Source organism: Gekko japonicus, unplaced genomic scaffold (genome assembly GCF_001447785.1).
Source record: "Gekko japonicus isolate JY-2015 unplaced genomic scaffold, Gekko_japonicus_V1.1 scaffold187, whole genome shotgun sequence".
Lineage (NCBI taxonomy): Eukaryota > Metazoa > Chordata > Lepidosauria > Squamata > Gekkonidae > Gekko > Gekko japonicus.
Window position 1 is genome coordinate 47,744 of NW_015174849.1, and position 19,673 is coordinate 67,416.

The window sequence follows — 19,673 nt, forward strand, 5'->3', positions numbered from 1 at the left end:
CGCCACTTTGTTTTCCCGCTCTCTTTTGCCCGCGTGGGTGATCTCTGTCCTTTTTTTTTTTTTTTTTAATTTTTCTTTTTCAGTGCACGGCTGCTAGATAGTTCGGTATCTCTGTCCTTTTTTTTTTTTTTTTTTTTGAATGTTCATTTTAGAGTGCTATGGTGCTATAGTGCTATAACATAACACCAAAAGAGCAACCCCATTGGAATGCCTGGATTCCACTGGGATACATGAGATGGCTACATCTGCCACCTGGAAACAAGTACCTCATTGGACAGCAGGTGTAACAGATGTTGCTAACCCTTCCATGCCCACTGTGAGTCAGGGGAAGGTGATTGGTTGTCAGGTTGCCAGCTGGGGAGAAAATGCTCATTGGACAGCAGGTTTAGGCGGGAGATCAGGGCATCAGTGATTGGTGAGACAGATGTTGCTGACCCAGCCTGATGTGCATCCATCCATACCAAGAGGCGATTGGCTGGGAAGTGAATGGCACAGAACTGGATCAGGTATAAAGGGCAGGAAGGCAAACCCCTTATCTTTGTGGGCTGAAGTTGGTGAGTGGTAGGATTGTCTGGTTAGAGTAGTTTTGTGTGATTGTGTGAGAGGCTACTGATCTATTAGTCATGGTCTCCATAACTACCTTGTTGCAACTGATCCTGGAGGTGTTGCAGATGATGATCAGCAGCACAGCAGCTTTAAGTGAGGTGCTTACGCACTTCCTTCATCTCTCTAGGAGGAGGAGAACTGACATGCCTGTCTTGAGTCATGCACCCACCAGGTACAATTGGAGGGCATCTATCAGGGCATTGGCACCTGTCATTGCTGCCCATAGAGTCCCTCGATGTTGGTGGGTAAAAGAGAGGAGTGAGGACTGGTGGAACAACACTGTGATGGGCACATGGATCAATAAAGACTGGCTGAAGAATTTCCAGATGTCTAGGGCAACCTTTTTTGAACTAGCTGGTTCCCTGAGGCACCGTCTGGAGTGGCAGAACACTCACATTAGGATATCCATTCCAGTGTATAAAAGACTGGCCATCACCCTATGGTACCTGGCCAAACAAAAAGTATTCAGGGAACTCAGACATCAGTTTGGTGTGGGCCTGTCAACTGCATTCCTTATTGTGAAGGAGGTGATTCTGGAGGAGCTCTTCAACATGAAGGTCTGCCTTGGAAATAAGCATAATTTCTTTGTGTTGAATGCAGAGCTTCCTGGATTCTGTCATCCCCCCACAATGCAAGGACTCACAGTGGGCATAGAAGGGTTAGCACACCAATCACTGATGCCCTGATTTCCTGCCAAAGCCTGCAGTCCAATGAGGTACTTGTTTCCAGGTGGCAGATGTAGCCATCTCATGTATCCCAGTGGAGTCCAGGCATTCCTATGGGGTTGCTCTTTTGGTGTTATGTTATAGTGCTATAACATCGTAGCACTCTAAAATAAACGTTAAAAAAAAATAACGGAGATCACCCACGCAGGTAAAAAAGGGCAGGAAAACAAAGTGGCGCAGGAGGAAGCAGTACGGGGCATTTTACACAGCACCCGTAGCGCTTCAGAAACGGTATAGAAAAGTGGAGACTGCTTGGAAACAGTTTGCAGGTAAAACGGTTCAGCCATGTTTTCTGAATGGGACAAAAGCATTTCTGTATGAAAATGAAAATATATTCCGGTAGGGAACTGTTACTAAAATGGTTCTGTCTGAAATGTCAGACCAGAAACCGTTAGGGAACAGTTCCTGAACTGGAATATATCGGCTGTCTGATATTCCCCTTAGTCTCTGAATTCTGATAGGAACACTACAGTTAAGGCAAAGGAGTCTTTTTCTTTCACTCTAAGGTGAACCTGTCTGACTTTTATGATATCTCTGATTCTGCTGCACTAAGAACCTGTTTTTTTAAGTGCACTCCATGATAATTGGCCACAAAATTATTCTGTAGATATAGTGAATATTTTTGTAAATGAGGGGATGGAATGATGGCCTCCTTGAGTAGCTGGGGGAAGGTGTCATGAGACTGTGATTGATTTATGATAGTCATCAGTGACTCATTTATGTGGTCCTTAAACGATTTCAACATCCACCCAGGGTGGACAAGGAACTAAAGAACAAGTGGTAGCTTTCACAGATCCCAGGATCTTGTCAACAGCATGGTACATCACAGTAACTGAATCAGTCCCCCGGAGTGTTTTGGAATCCATTTGGATCCATGAGCCTTCAAGGGTGAACCACTTTATTTAATTTGTAACCCACCCTCCCTGCCAAAGCAGGCTCAGGGCAGCTTAACAAGGCCATTTGGCTTCATAAAACAACATAAAACCATCTAAGTACAGTACACAATACAGTTAAAAACAACTAAAACAGATTAAAACAGTATAACAACATTTTCATAAAGTGCAGTGTATAGTTTAACTAGATGTCTCAAGTGTAGGTAGTCTCCTATGACTATTCAGGTCCAGGCCACCGGGGGGGGGGGAGAGAAAGGGATGTCCACGGCCTCAATCAAAAGCCTGGTGGAAGAGCTCCATCTTGCAGGCACTGTGGAATTGTAATAAATCCCTCAGGGCCCTGATCTCATACAGGAGCTCATTCTACCGGGTGGGGGCCAAGGTCAAAAAGGCCCTGGCTATAGTTGAGGCAAGCCAGATGTCCCTGGGGCCGGGGACTACCAAAAGATGTTGGTTGATAGACCTCAGTGCTCTATGGGGCTCATATCGGGAAAGGCAGTCTCGAAGGTATGCTGGCCCCTGACCATATAGGGCTTTAAAGGTAAGCACCAACACCTTGAAATGGATCCGGTATTCGATGGGCAGCCAGTGCAGTTCATGCAGCACTGGGTGGATCTGAGCCCACACAGGCATCACCATCAATACCCATTCTGCACCAGCTACAACTTCCAGAGCTGAATCAAGGGTAGCCCCACGTAGAGAGAGTTACAATAATCCAATCTGGAAGTGACCATTGCATGGGTCACTGTAGCCAAATCATGGGGGGGTGAGATAAGGGGCCAACTGCCTGATCTGTCTCAGGTGGAAAAAGGCAGATCTGGCAGTGGCAGTGACCTGAGCCTCCATAGAGAGGGAGGCATCCAGAAACACCCCCAGACTCTTCACCCTTGACATTGGCACCTATGGAGCCCCATCCAAGGTTGGGAGCCTGATTCCCTGACTCAATCTCCCACGACTCAGGTGCAGGACCTCCATCTTAGATGGATTTAACTTCAGTCGGCTCTGTCGTAACCATCCAGCCACAGCCTGTAGTTCCCTGTCCAGATCACCTGGGCCATGACTGGGTGGTTGTCCATCAGTAGGTAGAGCTGGGTGTCATCCGCATACTGGTGACATCCCAGCCCATATCTCCAGATAATCTGGGTGAGGGGGCGCGTATAGATGTTAAAGAGCATGGGGGAGAGAATTGCTCCTTGTGGCACACCACATTCCAGTGGGTGTCGTTAGGATAACTCTCCCCCAAGTGCCACCCTCTGTCCCTGACGTTGGAGGAAGGAGGTCAGCCACTGCAATACAAGCCCCCTTTCCCCCACATCAACAAGGCAGTGGGTTAACACATCATGGTCAACCATATCAAATGCTGCTGACAGATCAAGAAGTATCATCAGCACTGATCCACCTCAATCCAGATGTCTTCAGAGATCATCTACCAGGGCAACCAGCACTGTCTCCATCCCGTGGGTAGGGCAAAAACCAGACTGGAAGGGATCCAGGACTTTAGCTTCATCCAAGAAGATCTGGAGCTGTGTTGCCACTGCCATCTCTACTACCTTATCCATGACCAGTAGGTTAGACACTGGAAAGTAGTTGTTAAGGAATGTAGGGTCCAGCGATGGTTTCTTGAGGAGAGTTTGGACGACTGCCTCATTCAGTCGCCCTGGGAAGGTCTCCAATAGAAGGGACAGATTGATAATCTTCCACAGGGGGGTCTGCACCTCATCGCCGCAAGGGATCTAGGAGGCATGTGGTAGGCTTCACAGCTGCCAGGGTCTTCTCAACATTGTCCTGGGAGAGCGGTCAGATGCAATGGAGCTCGCATACATAAGAACATAAGAGAAGCCAATGTTGGATCAGGCCAATGGCCCAGCTAGTCCAACACTCTGTCACACAGTGGCCAAAAATACCAGGTGCCATCAGGAGGTCCAGCAGTGGGACCAGGACACTAGAAGCCCTCCCACTGTTGCCTCCCAAGCACCAAGAATACAGTACATTGCCCCAGCCTGTGAGTTCCTATCTATACCTTGTGGCTAGTAGCCACTGATGGACCTCTGCTCCATATGCTTATCTAATTCCCTCTTGAAGTTTTCCATGCTTGTAGCCGCCTCCACCTCCTGTGGCAGTGAATTCCATGTGTTAATCACTCTTTGGGTGAAGAAGTACTTCCTGTTATCTGTAGAAGTGTCTCTTTGTGGCCTTCACTGCCATCTCATAGGTTCTCATGAACAACCTATAGGATGCTCTTGTAGCATCATCACAAACTCGCTGCCACCCTCTCTCTAGTCGTCTTAGCTCTCATTTGATCCGCCAAAGCTCCAGGGTATACCACAGAGCTAATTTGGTACGAGCACAAAGAGGACACTTGGGAGCAACCTCGTTGATGGCTTCAAAAAGACAGGATTGCTAGTCTTCCAACAGCACATCCAACGGGCTACCAGGGGGAATTGGATCCCACAGGGCTTCCTGGAACCTGCTGAGGTTCATTTGGCTCTACAGGCAATAAATTTGCTTGCCGCCTAAACAGGGAGGGTTAGGGATACCCAGCTGAGCCTCCAAAGCCAGATGGTCCGAACATGGTACTGCATTTGCAGTAATCCGGTCCCTGAGGCAAAGATCAAGTCCAGCGTGTGGCCTGTTTGGTGTGTGTGGGGGGGTCAAAACAAACTGGGAGAGTCCCACTGCCGCCATGGATGACACTAGGTCCATGACCTAAGAGGAGGTCACATCATCTGCATGCATGTTGAAGACACCCAAGACCAAAAGTCTGGGGTACTTCAAGGCCCAGCTAGATACAGCGTCCAACAGGCCTGGCCTGGCATTTGCTGGTGCATTAGGTGGTCGGTACACCAGCCAAATGGCCAAACTTTCCTCGGCCTCCCACTCTATGCCCACACAGTCAGTGCCAGCTATCTTTGCCTCAGGGAGTGGTCTGAAGGAGAAAGCCTCCCAGATTAGTAGCACCACTCCCCCTCCGCCACACATTAGTCTGGGACTGGTGAAGGATTAAGAAATCTGGTGGGGCTAGTTGACTCAAGGCAACCGTTTCACCCTCCCTCACCCAGGTCTCAGTCACACAAGCCAGGTCTGCTGTCTGCTCCACTAGATAATTTTCTGTCTCATAGCCTGGCCTAAAGCCAGACTGAAAAGTGTCCAGAGCCAAGGGAACTGCAGTCTTGTTCCAAATGGAGCTGTTCAGGAAATCAAGCTATGCTACTTTCAATTAAGGTGTGGAATTCACAGGCTTAAGTAATATAGTACTGAAGATTTAGTACTGTAGTACCAAAGATTTTGAGCAAGTAAAGAATTTTGGTCTGTCAAAACTGAGAGCCAGTTTGGTGTAGTGGTTAAGAGTGGTGGACTCTAATCTGGAAAACTGGGTTTGATTCCTCACTCCTCCACATGAAGCCAGCTGAATGACCTTGGGTCAGTCACAGTTCTCCCTGAACTCTCTCAGCCCCACCCACCTTACAGGGGTCTGTTGCGCGGAGAGGAAGGGACAGAGATTGTAAGCCACTCTGAGACTCCGAGTGAAGGATGTGGTATAAATCCAACTCTTCTTCTTCTTCTTCTATTTCTTTATTTTCAACATAAGACATACAGACATAAATACAGACAAATAGATGGGGGGGGGAGTTTATATCGATACATTAAAAATTAACTTTGCCTTCTTTACATTATTCTTTACTTGCCAATAAACCGTGTCGTCACTGTAACATCTCTTTTTTACAGGTTTGTATAGCTTTATAAATATATTTCCTCAAGTTTCTAATTAATTGTATTTTTTGACATATCGTAGTTTTCAATCCAGGTATAGGAACTTGACCATGTTTTTTCAAATAGATCTGTTTCTGCTGTTTCCAGTATTTTGTTGATGATTTCGCTTCTGGGTGGTATTTCTGCCCTCTTCCAGTATTTAGCAAACAATATTCTAGCTGAGGTAATCACTTATAATATGAAATAGGTATCAGTTTTATTACATTGATCAGGCATAATAATCAGCAAAAATAATTCTGGAGCAAAGGGTATAGAGACCTTTAAGGGTTTTTAGTACTATTTCATATATCCATGCCCAGTACCTCTTAGCTTTTTCACACTGCCACCACATATGATAGAAAGCCCCTACTTTACTTTGGCATTTCCAGCATACATTTGAACATTTTGAGTCAATTTTTGACAGGATATCAGGAGTAATGTACCATCTGTGGAACATCTTATACATATTTTCCTTATATGGAACTGCTTTTGTAATTTTTATATTTTTTCCCAAATTTATGCCCATTGATACCAATCAATAGTATGTCCCAGATTTTGTGCCCATTTTATCATAAAACGCTTCACCATTTTGTCTTGCATTTTATTTTCTAAAAGCAGGTTATACATTTTTAAAATAAATTTCTGATCTATATACATCAAGATCTTATCTATTTCCAAGAGATTGTTGTAGAAACCCATTGATTTATCTTTACTATATCTAGACTCAATTTGAACCATTTGCCACTAGTTACATCTTTGTATTGTTTTAAGTTCTTGCCGAGTGTCTAACAGGTCTTGGTACCTTACAGCAGTTTCTTCTTGGTAAGCATTTGGGTTTGTAAAAGCTTCCAGGGGAGTCACCCATCTTGGGGTCTTAGTATAGAAACAGTTTCGGGTTTGTTCCCAGACTTTCCATAAGGAAGCTCTAATCCAGTGCTGTTTGAAATATTTGTGGATATCGGCTTTTCCACACCAAATGAATGCATGCCATCCTAGGAGCAAATCTTGGCCTTCTAATTTCAGAAGTCTAGTATTGTCCAAAGTTATCCAGCCTTTGATCCAAGCCAACGCTACTGCTCTATAGTGTAGAGACCAGTTTGACATGGCGAACCCACCTCTATTCTTAGTGTCTTGGAGTGTTTTAAATTTAATTCTTGGTTTCTTTCCTTGCCAAATAAACCAAGTTATAATTTTATCTAGTTCTTTGAAATAGCTTTGGTTTTGTATTATTGGTATAGTTTGGAATAGAAATCTCAGTTTTGGAAGTAGGTTCATTTTAATGGTAGCTATTCTCCCCATTAGAGATAGTTGAAAGTCCTTCCAATTTTCTAAATCTTTCTTGATCTCTTTTAACAGTTCCATATAGTTATTTTCCATCAGGGAACTGCATTTGTTTGTTACTGCCAAGGCAAGTTTCCCCTATTCTATAATTATGCATTTGATTTTTCCTACCTAAATGCAGAACTTTACATTTATCTCATTGCAATTCATTTTATTTGTTTTAGCCCAGTTTTCCAGCCTGTCAAGATCATCCTGCATCCTGACTCTATCTTCTACTGTATTTGCTACCCCTAATAAGCATTCCATCTATTCCTTCCTCCAAATCATTATAAAGATGTTGAATCATCAGGATTATGGATTCCTCTTTTCAGGCAAGGTTCAATGAGCAAGGGGTTGCAGCCACTTATAAAGGCTCCTTATTTATTTAGAGTATTTTTGTACCCCACCTTTCTGCCAACACAGTCAGGGCTGAAACATTTTGTTTCCATTCTAAATTCCTATATTAGAGAAATATGTTAAAACAGAATTCTCTTCATCATTGCCCATTATATACTATTATTCTTTTGTTTTATCTTTGATAGTCAAATTTTGTGCCATTACTAACAAAACAGAACAAAACCAAAAAACCTCAACATCATCTCTGGTTTATTTTGCATGTTAGCAGTGGCAGTAGTGTTTTTATAAAGTTATATTTTCCCCAGTACTTCTCATACTATGTCTTTTTTCTTGTTTGAATAAATCCTTTTGGTTTTTGACATGATCCAGCAAAGAAAATGTACAATACTTCACTTTGTGCTATCCAATAATTTCAGTTGCTATTCAGATATTTTGCTGCTGCCTTTTGAAGAATATGTTCTGTTCTCTTATATAAAGGAATTGACTGGACTCAGAAAAAACAGCTTTAACTGGAATTAGCCAAACGTATTTACCTCTTCTTTCTAAATAAAGATGCAGGGTTTGTTCTGATGTGTTTCTGCTTTCCTCCAATTCCATTCAACAGATTTGGATTTGTCCCTTATTCCCAGCGGAACAGTTATTAAACAGATTGGAGAGGCACTACCTGTATCCTGTACAGTTTCTTCTAGTAGAAATGCCACTTTGTTTTGGCTAAAGGTAAGGATTGTATAATTTTGCTGCTGTTACTTATTAATGTGTTCATGTCTCTTGTCTGGTCATCCTTCATGTTTCTTCAGACTTTAAAAGAACAATATTTTTTCAGGGAATATAATAAAAATTTTGTTAGACAGTTTTAAATCCAAACTCTTTCCAGCAAAGCCTTGGTGTACATGCTTGCTGCCCGGCAACTGCCAGGAACAAAGAATGTACAGATGATTGGAAGAGCTGAGGAAACAGGACAAATGCCAATGTGAAGTCTCATTTTCTTTAATACCCAGTTACCAGAAGACAAAAGACGTGTGCTTCTCTTTAGCTGTGAGGAACATAAAATCAGGAGTATTTCTTTAACCTCCCTTTTAGCAGTCATTACTTTGAAGTATCATGTAAATACACTCAGCCAATGATGGCTCTTTCCTACATAACACTTGTGAATCAGGTTGAATGTAATTAATGTTGTGTAAAGACCAGTTGTATCTCTCTATAATAAAACACTGCGTAGCGGAATAAGCATAACTAATTAATGTGAACTACCTTTACTATTCTGTGAGTATGGAGACAACAATGTAAGCTTTGAATGGGAAGCTGAAGTTGTAAATAAGGATGATTAACAGTTTGAATTCTGAAGTCATCAATAGCTGCTATCTCACAACATCCTGTCCTGTTTTTCTACAGTCATAAAATGTAAATCAATTAACCACTTAAAAAAATAACTTTTATTGTCCTACATCTGGGGAAAAATAAGTCAGTAAATATAGAGATGATTAAATAAGTATTGATCATTTTCAGCAGTACCGTTCAACATAACTGATGTAATACATAGAGTTTTAAAAATATTATCCATTTGAATAATGATTTGTGGAGGCAATATATCTTTTAATGACACTGAAGTGATCATAGGCATATGGTATATACTGGAGTACTTGGATATAGGTCGTTTCCCCCCCATATACTTCAGTAACTCTTAAGTGTCCCAAATCCTAAATCCATACACAGCTCCAATAGTGCATGGAGTTGCTCTGAAGGGACTTGTGTAGAAAAAGAATCCAGCTGTTCAGGTTTATACCTTGGTCCTCTCAAAGAATTATAAAAAAGATAACAATGTCCTGATCTAGACCATGCCTTGCACAGCAAGGGGTTTGATGTAATGCAGGAGTTAATGGCAGGAGCTCTGAAGATCTTTTGAATTGCTCTTTGTTGTGCACTCAGATGGGTCATTGTCATTGTCTGGGATTGGGAGGCAGTTGTGCATTTGTATCTTCTACATTCTTTGCAAGTAGAAATGTATTTATTTATTTGGTTCAATTTCTAACCTGCCCTTCTGCAAGTGGGCTCAGGGCAGGTTACAACATTAATATAAAACAATAAAATCAAGAGTAAAACTATAGACTTAACCCTTAAATGATGGCGATCAAACTACATCACAACTAGAAGCCAAGGGAAGCATGTATAGCTGAACATTTTTTGTACAGGAAGGTATGACACATCTATGTTTTTGTGTAGATGGACAGTTGGAATTTAATAATAAGTAGGTTGTTTATTTAAAGTAACTTTAAAAAATATAAAATGGAGGTAGCTGCAAAGCAATTGGTGTCACTGAAGTAACTTGTTATGAAACCTATAGGCTACCCTGTTTAAATTTGTGAATGTACTTAATTTTCACTTGCTACTTTTTATCAGGACAATACCAGAATGCGGTCAAGTCCATCTTTTTCAAATTTACAGTATAAGGATGCAGGAAATTATATCTGCGAAACTACCTTACAGGAAGTTGAAGGGTTGAAGAAGAGGCAAACGCTTACACTGGTAGTAGAAGGTAAGGGTGAGCAGATTATCATGTGATGTCACTGACTATCATTTCCATATTGCTTTCAAAACTTTGAAATGTCTGCTGAGAACAGCCCCACGTGTTTGACAGCATATATATTTAGTGAGAGGGTAAAGAGCTATACATTTGACCAGGCCTCCAGGGAACTGGTATATACTTCATATAGATAAAGCCGTGTTGGTCTGAAGCAATAGAACAAAGTTAGAGTCTAATGGCACCTTTAAGACCAACAAAGTTTTATTCAAGGTGTGAGCTTTCGTGTGCATGCACACTTGATCAGACAATGAAATGGAGATGGATGGGGGGGTCTAAGGATGGGATTCTCACAAATTAGGACACATCAATCACCAGTTCTAACATAGTTATTACCAGGGGTCATTTCGTAGAAAAAGAGCTAGGGGAACTCATTAGCATAACTCATTAGCATATGCCACACCCCCTGACATCAGGGGCCCGGCGGTGGACCTGCAAGGCCAGCGGGAGTGCGAGGAAGCCCCGCCAAGGCCCTCCCTGGCCCCAGGCAGGCAGGGGTGGGGAGAGGCGGGGAGGAAGCAACTTACCCTCCCTCTTCTCCTGCCTCCTCCTGGCTGAATGAGGGCTGGAAGCGAGGCGGGCGGAAGCAGGGGGCGGGGCTTCATCATGTGCCCCGCCCCCCGTACCTCACCCGGGGGAAAATAGTAAACCACCTCTGCTCATCTCTTGCATCCACCTGGATGGCCCAGGCTAGCCCAGTCTCGTCAGATCTCAGAACCTAAGCAGGGTCATCTCTGGTCAGTATTTGGATGAAAGACCACCAAGGAAGCCCAGGGTTGCCACGCAGTGCCCCACTGGACTCTAATTTTGTTCTAATACTTCATGTAGTCCTCAGTTTGATTTATCTATTGGCCCTTCTTATTTGAGTATTTAAGTAAACCCCTCTTAAATATTAGTTTTAAGTCTTTTATACTTGTTAGTTATTTTGAATCTTTCGTAGCGAGGCAATAAGTAGATCACAAATTTAGAAAATATATGTGCAACTTGTTCCTTTGATAATTTTCCCCCCTTAGGAAGACCTCAGATCAAAATGTCAAAGAAAACCAGCTCAGATGGAACATTTAAAACAATATCGTGTCATGTGGAAGGTTATCCCAAGCCAGCCGTACAATGGACAGCCACTGGCATTGGAACCCTTAATAATAAAGCAAGTAAATTTCTCATTAGTTTCTGAATGATACTTTTCAATTGCAGCTGGAAAGCAATCACCTAGAAGTGTTAGTTATAAAGATTTCTCCCCTCTGATAAAGTTGGTTATTTAATTTACTACCTTTGATGCAGCTGGGTTTTGCATTGGAGTGGTACTGGCCTTCATTTATTGTCTAAATAACTAACAGTAACCAGTAAAGGACAGAATCCAACAAGAAAATTGTGACAGAAAAATATATTTGTCTGAAGAATATTGTTCAAAGGAATTTTACAAATTTCTTGCAAGAGACAGATAATATAAAATCTATGGTGAGCAATGGAACCTAAGCCCCAAAACTTGTAAATGTATCGTTCACACTGTGTAACCATACATGTATCCATAACCACACAGAGAAACCAGGTATATATCTAATTTAGATCACCTTCTAAATTATTTTAGAGATTTGTTGTTCTTTCAGTAACCTTGATTAATTTTGTTTCCAGACAGAGGAGACTAAATATGTCAATGGCAAGTTTTCCAGTAAAATCATAATTGCTCCTGAGGAAAATGTTACTTTAACATGTACTGCAGAAAATCAGCTAGAAAGAACCATAACATCTTTGAATGTATCTGCTAGTAAGTATGGTTATTTTTTTAAAAAAGGAAAGTTTTAAAAAATAAGAACAAGAGAAGTGATTCTTTCTTGCTTCCATCTACTTTCACACAAAATATTCATCACTGTTTTCTCATATGTAGCTCTATGCCAGAATGTTGTTTTTCCAAGTTGCTTTATTGTATGCACACAGAAATCGGAAAGAAATGAGCAAACACTTAACAGCTCATTCCTCAGAACTGGGTTGCCATGGTAAATTCTGGCATTTATTTCTTTTTCTGGAAGATGACCAAAAATGTGAAATGAGTTTGGCTATGCTAACATACTTTAGCTGATAAGTGTCCATGCCAAGGACTCCAGGAGTGTTTAACTGTCTCACAGTGCAATCCTAAGTAGAGTTAGAGCTGTCTAAGCCTATTGAAGGCAGCAAGCTTAAACGGGTATCATTCTGTTTAGGATTATACTGCTAGTCTTTCATGCAAAGACTGCTGTATTCTCTTTTATCACTGTTAATTTATAGCCTTATAATTTGACAACTACCCATATCTTCTAGGCCAAGACCAAATTAGCATTTTAATTACATTTATCTATAGATGCTTTCATGTGGGTAACTTGTCCTACAGCAATTTTGACCACATCTATCTGACAGCCTTCTGCTGACTAGTAGCTTGCTATCATAATGTGTTTTCTCAGAAATCCTATTGGGTTTAATGGGTCTTACTTCCAAAACAGTGCATATATGATGGCAACATACCTCTGCAAAAACCAAAGTCCTTATGGCCAACCAAAATTACACAAAATGTTGTGCAAGCTTTTGAGCTCACCAAAACTCTTCATCAAGCTAAATATTAAAAATAAAAACGTTTTTGAGAGGAGGAAAAGAGTAGCTATTTCAAGTCATGTTCTTAAGACATCCATGCCAGCATTTGGATAGATCTTGTGCTAGCTAGTTGTTCTGAATTGCTGCTAGTGTTAAATCACACTATTTGCATACTGGGAGGAAGAACTAAACAAAAGATGGTTCTCATCCTGGAAAGGTAAAGGTCCAGCAAAGTCCAAATGTGAGTCAAAAACTCAGGCAAGAAGCACAGTTCTCCTTGAAGGCTGAGAGCAGAAGGGAGCACTTGGTAGCCTTTATGTTCACAGTATTTGAAATAAGTTTAAGCTGGAGCTTAAGTTGGTAGTTAACTGAAGCCTCATTGAGTAGTTTTGCCTCTATTAGCAGTTCTGAGTGAAGAGATCTCTACTTCCACACTGAAGCTGAACTGGATTATTTTTCTAGCTGTACATATTTGTGGTTCCTGTAGTACTTAGAAATACCAGGTTTTGTTTTTTAAAGGAAAACTTCATAGCCCTCAACTGAGGAACAGACCCCAGAGAGATGAATGTGACGTCTGCCCTCTGAGTGATCAGCCCATACAGTTTGCACAGACACATTAGTCAGGCACAGGTTTTTTGTCTGGATATAGTAAAGATGACAATTATTGTCAAAAACACAAATAATTTGGCATGCAGCCCAAAATTCTTAAGTTCCATAGAGCCTTTCCATTGAAAAAGCAGAAATGGTTCCAAACCACACTTTTCATGAAACCCCTGCAAGTGCCTTTTCAGTGTCAGATGTCTCATATCCTGGCCACGTGTAACAGAAGATAAGGAAAGGAGCTATTTAGTTTTGTTAGCTATACTTTTGCTACCTTTTAAAAACAATTCAACTATCAGAAAATAGTTTAGGCAACAGGATAGAAGATATCCCTAATTACATTATGGGGGAAATCCATCAAACGTCTTAACAGACAACTACACACCATATGCCTGGCACAATTATAATGAGTGGCAACAGAGAGAATTATCGTAGTTTCCCAGGTACAAATATAGTGCTTTGATTATTCAGAACATATAGTACTCCTTCAAAAGAATAAATTGGATGGAAGACATGTGGACAGAACATAAATATACATCTTTGCACAATAAACAACTTGACTACAAAAAAATTCATCTTATTTTCAAACTTGGGTTAGGGAGCTTTATTTTTAATCCTGAAGGTAGTACCATCATACTATCTACCTTCAAGCCCCCCTTCGCTGGATTTTTAATCCTGAAGGTAGTACCATCATTACCTTCAAGCCCCCCTTCGCTAGGGGTACAGTCTATCCTGTTGTGATTGCATCATGGATTACATGGACAATCACCATGAATCATGTGGTGCCCTTCTCAGCTTGTTTTATAGTCTCCAGCAGATGCACTGATCAAGAAGTGTTTGCCTGAATTCACCCAAGGGTGCTAAAGTTTAATCAAATCTATCTACAATAATAAAGTGATGAAAAGTCAGCATACAGGCAGGGTAACACATAAATATTTCTTCTGACTAAGCATTTATAAGATTAAACTTGTCATTTTTGGAATAAAGCTCTTTCATATGATACATTATAGATATAAAGTAAGGATTGCTGCCTAAAGAAATAAGATTAATCATTTTGTTGTGTGGCTGATGCTGCATTAAGTATGAACACTTCTGTCCCAGCTGAAAAATAGATCTTTTTATTGTTAAATATCACAGGAGATTGAAACTTTTGAAGGTGACTTTCATATATCTATGGTTCTGGGTTTTTTTTTTCTTTTTCAGTAAATATTCCAGAATCTGATGAACCAGATGAAAGAAATAGTAAGTACCATAAAAAATAGAAGACACTGCACTGTTCAATCAAAAATGTTTTATGCATTTTTCTCACTTACCTCTGCCTTACAGTAGTATTAGAAAAATAAAGAAATAAAACTGATCCTCAGGATAGGCTGACCTACTACATATTTGAAAAACAAACTACTCTTGCAATTTATGGAACTGGTAATCAAAGATGAAGTCACATTTATGAAAGAATGTCAGGTTCTCCCTCAAGATTATCTAGTAATTGTACTAGAACTAAATGAGTGAATACGTCAGGTCATTTACCCCGGTAGCATATGAGTTTTATGCTGTCACCTAGGTTTGGAGTAAGGAACAGAGGTTTTCAAACATAGAAGCAATGTTACAGCAATTAGAGACCATAGCCATAAAAAATTAAAGAAATATCAGAGGTTACACGACTAGTAAGGTCCAAAGCAGGACAAATAATTGAGATACAGCAATTTGAAAAGAGAACCAGTAACATATTTCTGAACAGCAAGATTCACCGAGTGACAGGAGCATTTAGTATACATCTAGGTGAAAACATCTAAATTGCAAACAGTGTTGGCAAATCAGAAGTGAGTGGCTTAATATTGACTGTTAAATATAAAACTCTGCTACTGAAACTCAGGGGATGGTCCCTTGTATCGTTATTCTTATTTGTAGACAGGGATAGAATGACATATGGGCATTCTTGCCATCCAACTGAAACGTGTAACTCTATTACAGCTGTGGAACAAATGGTTTAAGGCAGTGATACGAACTCAGTGGCTTGCAAGCCACCTATAGTTCTTCAATATGGCACTTCTGGGCACTGTTCCGCAGTGTAGTACCTGCCCTATGTTTCTGAAAAGTGGGCAAGGACATTGCCTGGTGGGACTTGTAGCTGGAAGTCACTTCCAACCTTGAAACTGCTGCTGCTGTAGGGACTGGAGGACATGTATGCAGCAGTTCTTACTCTGGGGATGGAAATAAAGAACCCATCCTCTACAACAATTTTCTGCTCTTTTGTGTAGCCTCTGTGCTCTCATTCTAGTACCTGTGCAGCTGCCAGGAGGACAACAAGCTGGCTGCAGGGAAGAGAGGGTAAAACCTCCACCATCACCATAGTAGTGACTCAGGAAATGAGCAAGCTGGCCATAGCAGGATTCCTTCCTGTTCTCCATGATCATGTTGCTCTGCTCTGGGTGCCTTGGCAGTCTCTCTCTCTCTCTCTCTCTCCCTTGAGCTGCTATGCCTTGTGCTGGGGAGGGAAGTAAAGGGCACAAAGGCTTCTCGCAAAGAGGGACTTCTCAACACCACTGGGTAGCTTGGAGCAGACTCCTGCAGTAGGAGGCCTGAGCACCGTTTAATTCCCTCACTGTCTTCTTGTTCTCTCCCTGACACGAGGCAGAGTATTCTTGGACATCTTGCTGCCATACAGGCTGTGAGCCTTATAACAGGGAGAGAGTGAGGGAAATAAAGGGGGTTCAAGCCTCCTGCTGCAGGAGCCTGCTCTGAGCCACCCAACAGCACTAACAGCGCCTTCCTTGGGAAAGCTCGTCACCTGACCCGAGCAGGTTAGCCCACAAACTGTGGAGTGCTCACAGCAGCCAATTTAATCATTGTCAATACCATTAGAGGTGCATGCTTTCACAATTGCTCTTCTTGATCAACTTTGTAATTTAAATTTTTAAAAATGTAATTTGAAAACTGTTTGGGGTATGATCTGTAAACAGTTTTCCATACTTTGTTTGGTCAAGTCACTCCGTTGCTCTTCTTGATCAACTTTGTAATTTAATTTTTTAAAAATGTAATTTAAAAACTGTTTGGGGTATGTATGATCCGTAAACAGTTTCCCATACTTTGTTTGGTCAAGTCACTCCATTGTTTTCTTCTTCTTTTGTTTTAGATGATAATAGGGAAAATGTTAATGACCAGGCAAAACTAATAGTGGGAGTCGTGGTTGGTCTTCTTCTAACAGCTCTGGTTGCTGGTGTTGCTTACTGGCTATACATGAAGAAATCAAAGTAAGACTTCCCTGATAAAATTGTTAACATTTTATACTCATCCAGTTTATATAGCATTCTGAAAATCTAGGTAACAATGAACTATGTCCATCCAGTCCTAAGTCCCATGTGTTTATCAGTGTTCACATGGAGCTCTCAGGAAAAAAATAGGTATATTCAAGAACATTTGGACAATGGGGTATGCACTAAACCCCATCCCTAGTGAACCCAGTTTCTGGAATGAGAAGTCCATGTTCCTGTTTACCTGTTATCTAAATGGCAGCCCATTTATTTTCCCATCTCTTGAACACCTGTTAGGTATCCAGCCAACCTCCCTGGTGCAGGCCCATCCTCTTATCTGCATAGCCTCTGCCAGGGTTCTGTTTCTTGATCATACTAGAGTATGGCAGCATTCTAGGAACTAGTTTTATAAAGCAAATATTGTATTTTCAAGAAGCACTGTTTCCTTAAATATGGCACACCTGTAGATATCAACAATTTTCTGTCATATTGTTGAAAGTGAAGAATACTTGAAATACTGTATTATTATTATTTGAAACTTCCTTCATACAGTGATAAATATTTCCTGAGATTAATAGTTGTCAATGTGAAGAGAGTCTCCATGGGCTGTAATTAATCATCATGTGAGTGGGTTATCCTCAGATTCCCCAGTGTCCTAAATTGAGCCTGAATATACAGGAGCTCATTAGAAGTATCAGCTTTAAAGCTAGCATATCACTCTCTTATGACAACTAATAGGGAGTCAGCAAACAGGATGCAGTTGTTTGGTTGTTCACTTTTTCTCTAAAAACAGTGCTATATTAAACTGGTGCTATATTTAGATAGCAGTGTAGTATTATCAGTTACTATAACTTCATTACAGTTGTTTTCCCCCCAGCAAAGAGTGAGAACTTGTGTCGTTTCTGGTTAATGATAAGCTTTCAGAAAATGTTAGTAGAATATGTTATATCTACCTGTTTGTAATCTGAGTCCTCCAATATGGGTTTGATTGTATTAAGAAGTGCTCTCACCTACTGTAAGCAATAGGCAATTTGTAAAACTTTCTTTTAAATAATGGTAGATTTTGCTTTTCATTTATTGTAAGAATGCCAGGTGTATGCCAAACATAGGGCTTTCTCAGGTTTCCAGTGTCTTTGCTTTTAAGAGACTGAATAAGAGAGAAGGGGAAACAAAAAGCCATTGGAATTTCTCCTCTCTTAATCCAGTGCTAATTATCTTTGCTTTGGGAACTCCCCAGATAAAGGTGGTCTGCAGAAAGATGTTAGGACTTTTTATTCTGACTTCTCAAAAGTTGGCTCCTCTGGCTATTCAGTAATGGAGAACCAGGTGTAGCAAACTTGATTTGTTAGGGCTTCCACCGCTATATAGCCTTAGAGTCTTGTTCTTCTTCAGTGAGCAAGAAGAAAGCAGCAAGTGAGCCAAAGCTGCTTCTTCCAGCTTTTTAATCTACCTACTGTTAATGTCCTTTCTCCATCTTCTTTTATAATCTCTCTCTCCCCCCCAATCCTGGTTCATCTCAGGGAATTGCTTATAGCTAAGTGGATAACCAATGGATCTGCTAGTGAAAAGCACAGTGTAAGAGACAAAGGCAGTCTCAGATCTTGTTTTCTGATTTTAATCTGACAATACTCATTTGGTTGAACAATTCACAAATTTGTTTTTCTTTTGTGTGCCTGTTTGGTCCCCTCCAGATGTTTCAGCCCAACTCTATTACAATGTACATTTGTACTCTAGGGGGACAAGAACCCTTATTTATCACAGTTTCAGGTATTAGTTACTGAAATCAGTGCTAGATGTGGTTTTCAGGCATTGAGACTAGTTGTTCCTGTGTTTTATTTCTTGCTATAATCAGATTCTTTCAGCCACAGTATGTGCGTTTTCTAGGTCCACTTTTAAGGAACATGGGTATTTTTAATAGGCTCTGTCACAGGCTCTGATGAAGAGTCAGTGGGAAAATTTCAGATAGGGAGATGTACTAGGTCAGAAATAAGTACTTTTCATAAGTAAATCATGGGACAACCCTAGCACCAATTATATCTTCTTGGTATTTTCCTCTTTGAACTTCCTGATACTTCTAAGCTGCTCTGCTATAGATATTTCATTCCCAGCAACAGGCAACTGGAGAATTTGTATGAATCTTTGGACTTGAGTTGGTCAAAATGGACTCTGCAGAGAGACATCACCACATCCTAACACTTTACAAAAGGGGGGGAGTAAGGAGTCCAGCAAAAAAAAAAAAATTAATTAAAAGGCGTTGCAACTCTTCACAGCAGTAAACTGATTTGCTTTGCATTCCAGAAATGCATCCTTTTCTTTTCCTACTAGACATGAAACCCAATCACAGTAAGTTCAAGATTGTGGCTTCCTCTGCTGTTCCACTTCTGCAATTTATCCTGCTTCTTCCTTCTTTGTAACATAATATGTGCCAGTGTTACCAGTAGCTGGAAGACAACCCAGTTTGCTAAATGCTAGTCGGAGTGGCTTTCTGCTGTAGAAATGCATCCCTTCACCTTTTATAATGCATATTCCCATGTAAAAATTTCTTCTCCTAAGGATTCCTTCCTCTCACACTTTGAATGGCTACAATTCTTTCTCTCTAGAGGTCCAACTGTATAATTTCAGAAATACATGACTGTGTAATTCTTGTTCTAGGATTAGCTTCAAATACGTAAGCTAAAGGTACCCTTCAGCAGGGGACCTCAACCTTGTTTATTCATTAGCACTTTCGGAATGTTAATACTTTTTGGAATTCATAATGGCCGTCACGGGGAGTGAAGCAGTCACAAATTGCTGGAAGGTTCCCAGTACAAGTGATGATGAAAACAACTACTTCTAAGTGCTTGTTCTGTATAAATACAAAGATGCTGATTCCTAGGCTTTTCTGCAGCACCTCCTGCCCTGAGAAGATGGACAAAATCCAAAATTAGGAAGGCTGGCTACATGGCAGCGGGGAGATGGTTCCAAGCACAGAGACATGAGAAAGTTCGTGTTTTGTGTAAGATACTTTATAGTCAGAAGTCCCAGAGTGACC

At 40.9% G+C, this 19,673-nt stretch overlaps 1 protein-coding gene across 1 annotated transcript in view; it reads left to right on the plus strand.

The window, feature by feature from the left end:
- Window positions 1-623: 623 nt before the first annotated feature.
- The window catches only part of ALCAM (activated leukocyte cell adhesion molecule), a 28,671-nt gene continuing 9,621 nt past the window's right edge, over window positions 624-19,673 (plus strand). Inside the window, exons 1-7 of the mRNA XM_015424525.1 lie at window positions 624-699; window positions 8,256-8,368; window positions 10,049-10,184; window positions 11,243-11,376; window positions 11,862-11,994; window positions 14,595-14,633; window positions 16,525-16,642. Of these exons, the coding sequence (XP_015280011.1) occupies window positions 624-699; window positions 8,256-8,368; window positions 10,049-10,184; window positions 11,243-11,376; window positions 11,862-11,994; window positions 14,595-14,633; window positions 16,525-16,642 (749 nt within the window). The remainder of the gene's footprint in view (window positions 700-8,255; window positions 8,369-10,048; window positions 10,185-11,242; window positions 11,377-11,861; window positions 11,995-14,594; window positions 14,634-16,524; window positions 16,643-19,673) is intronic.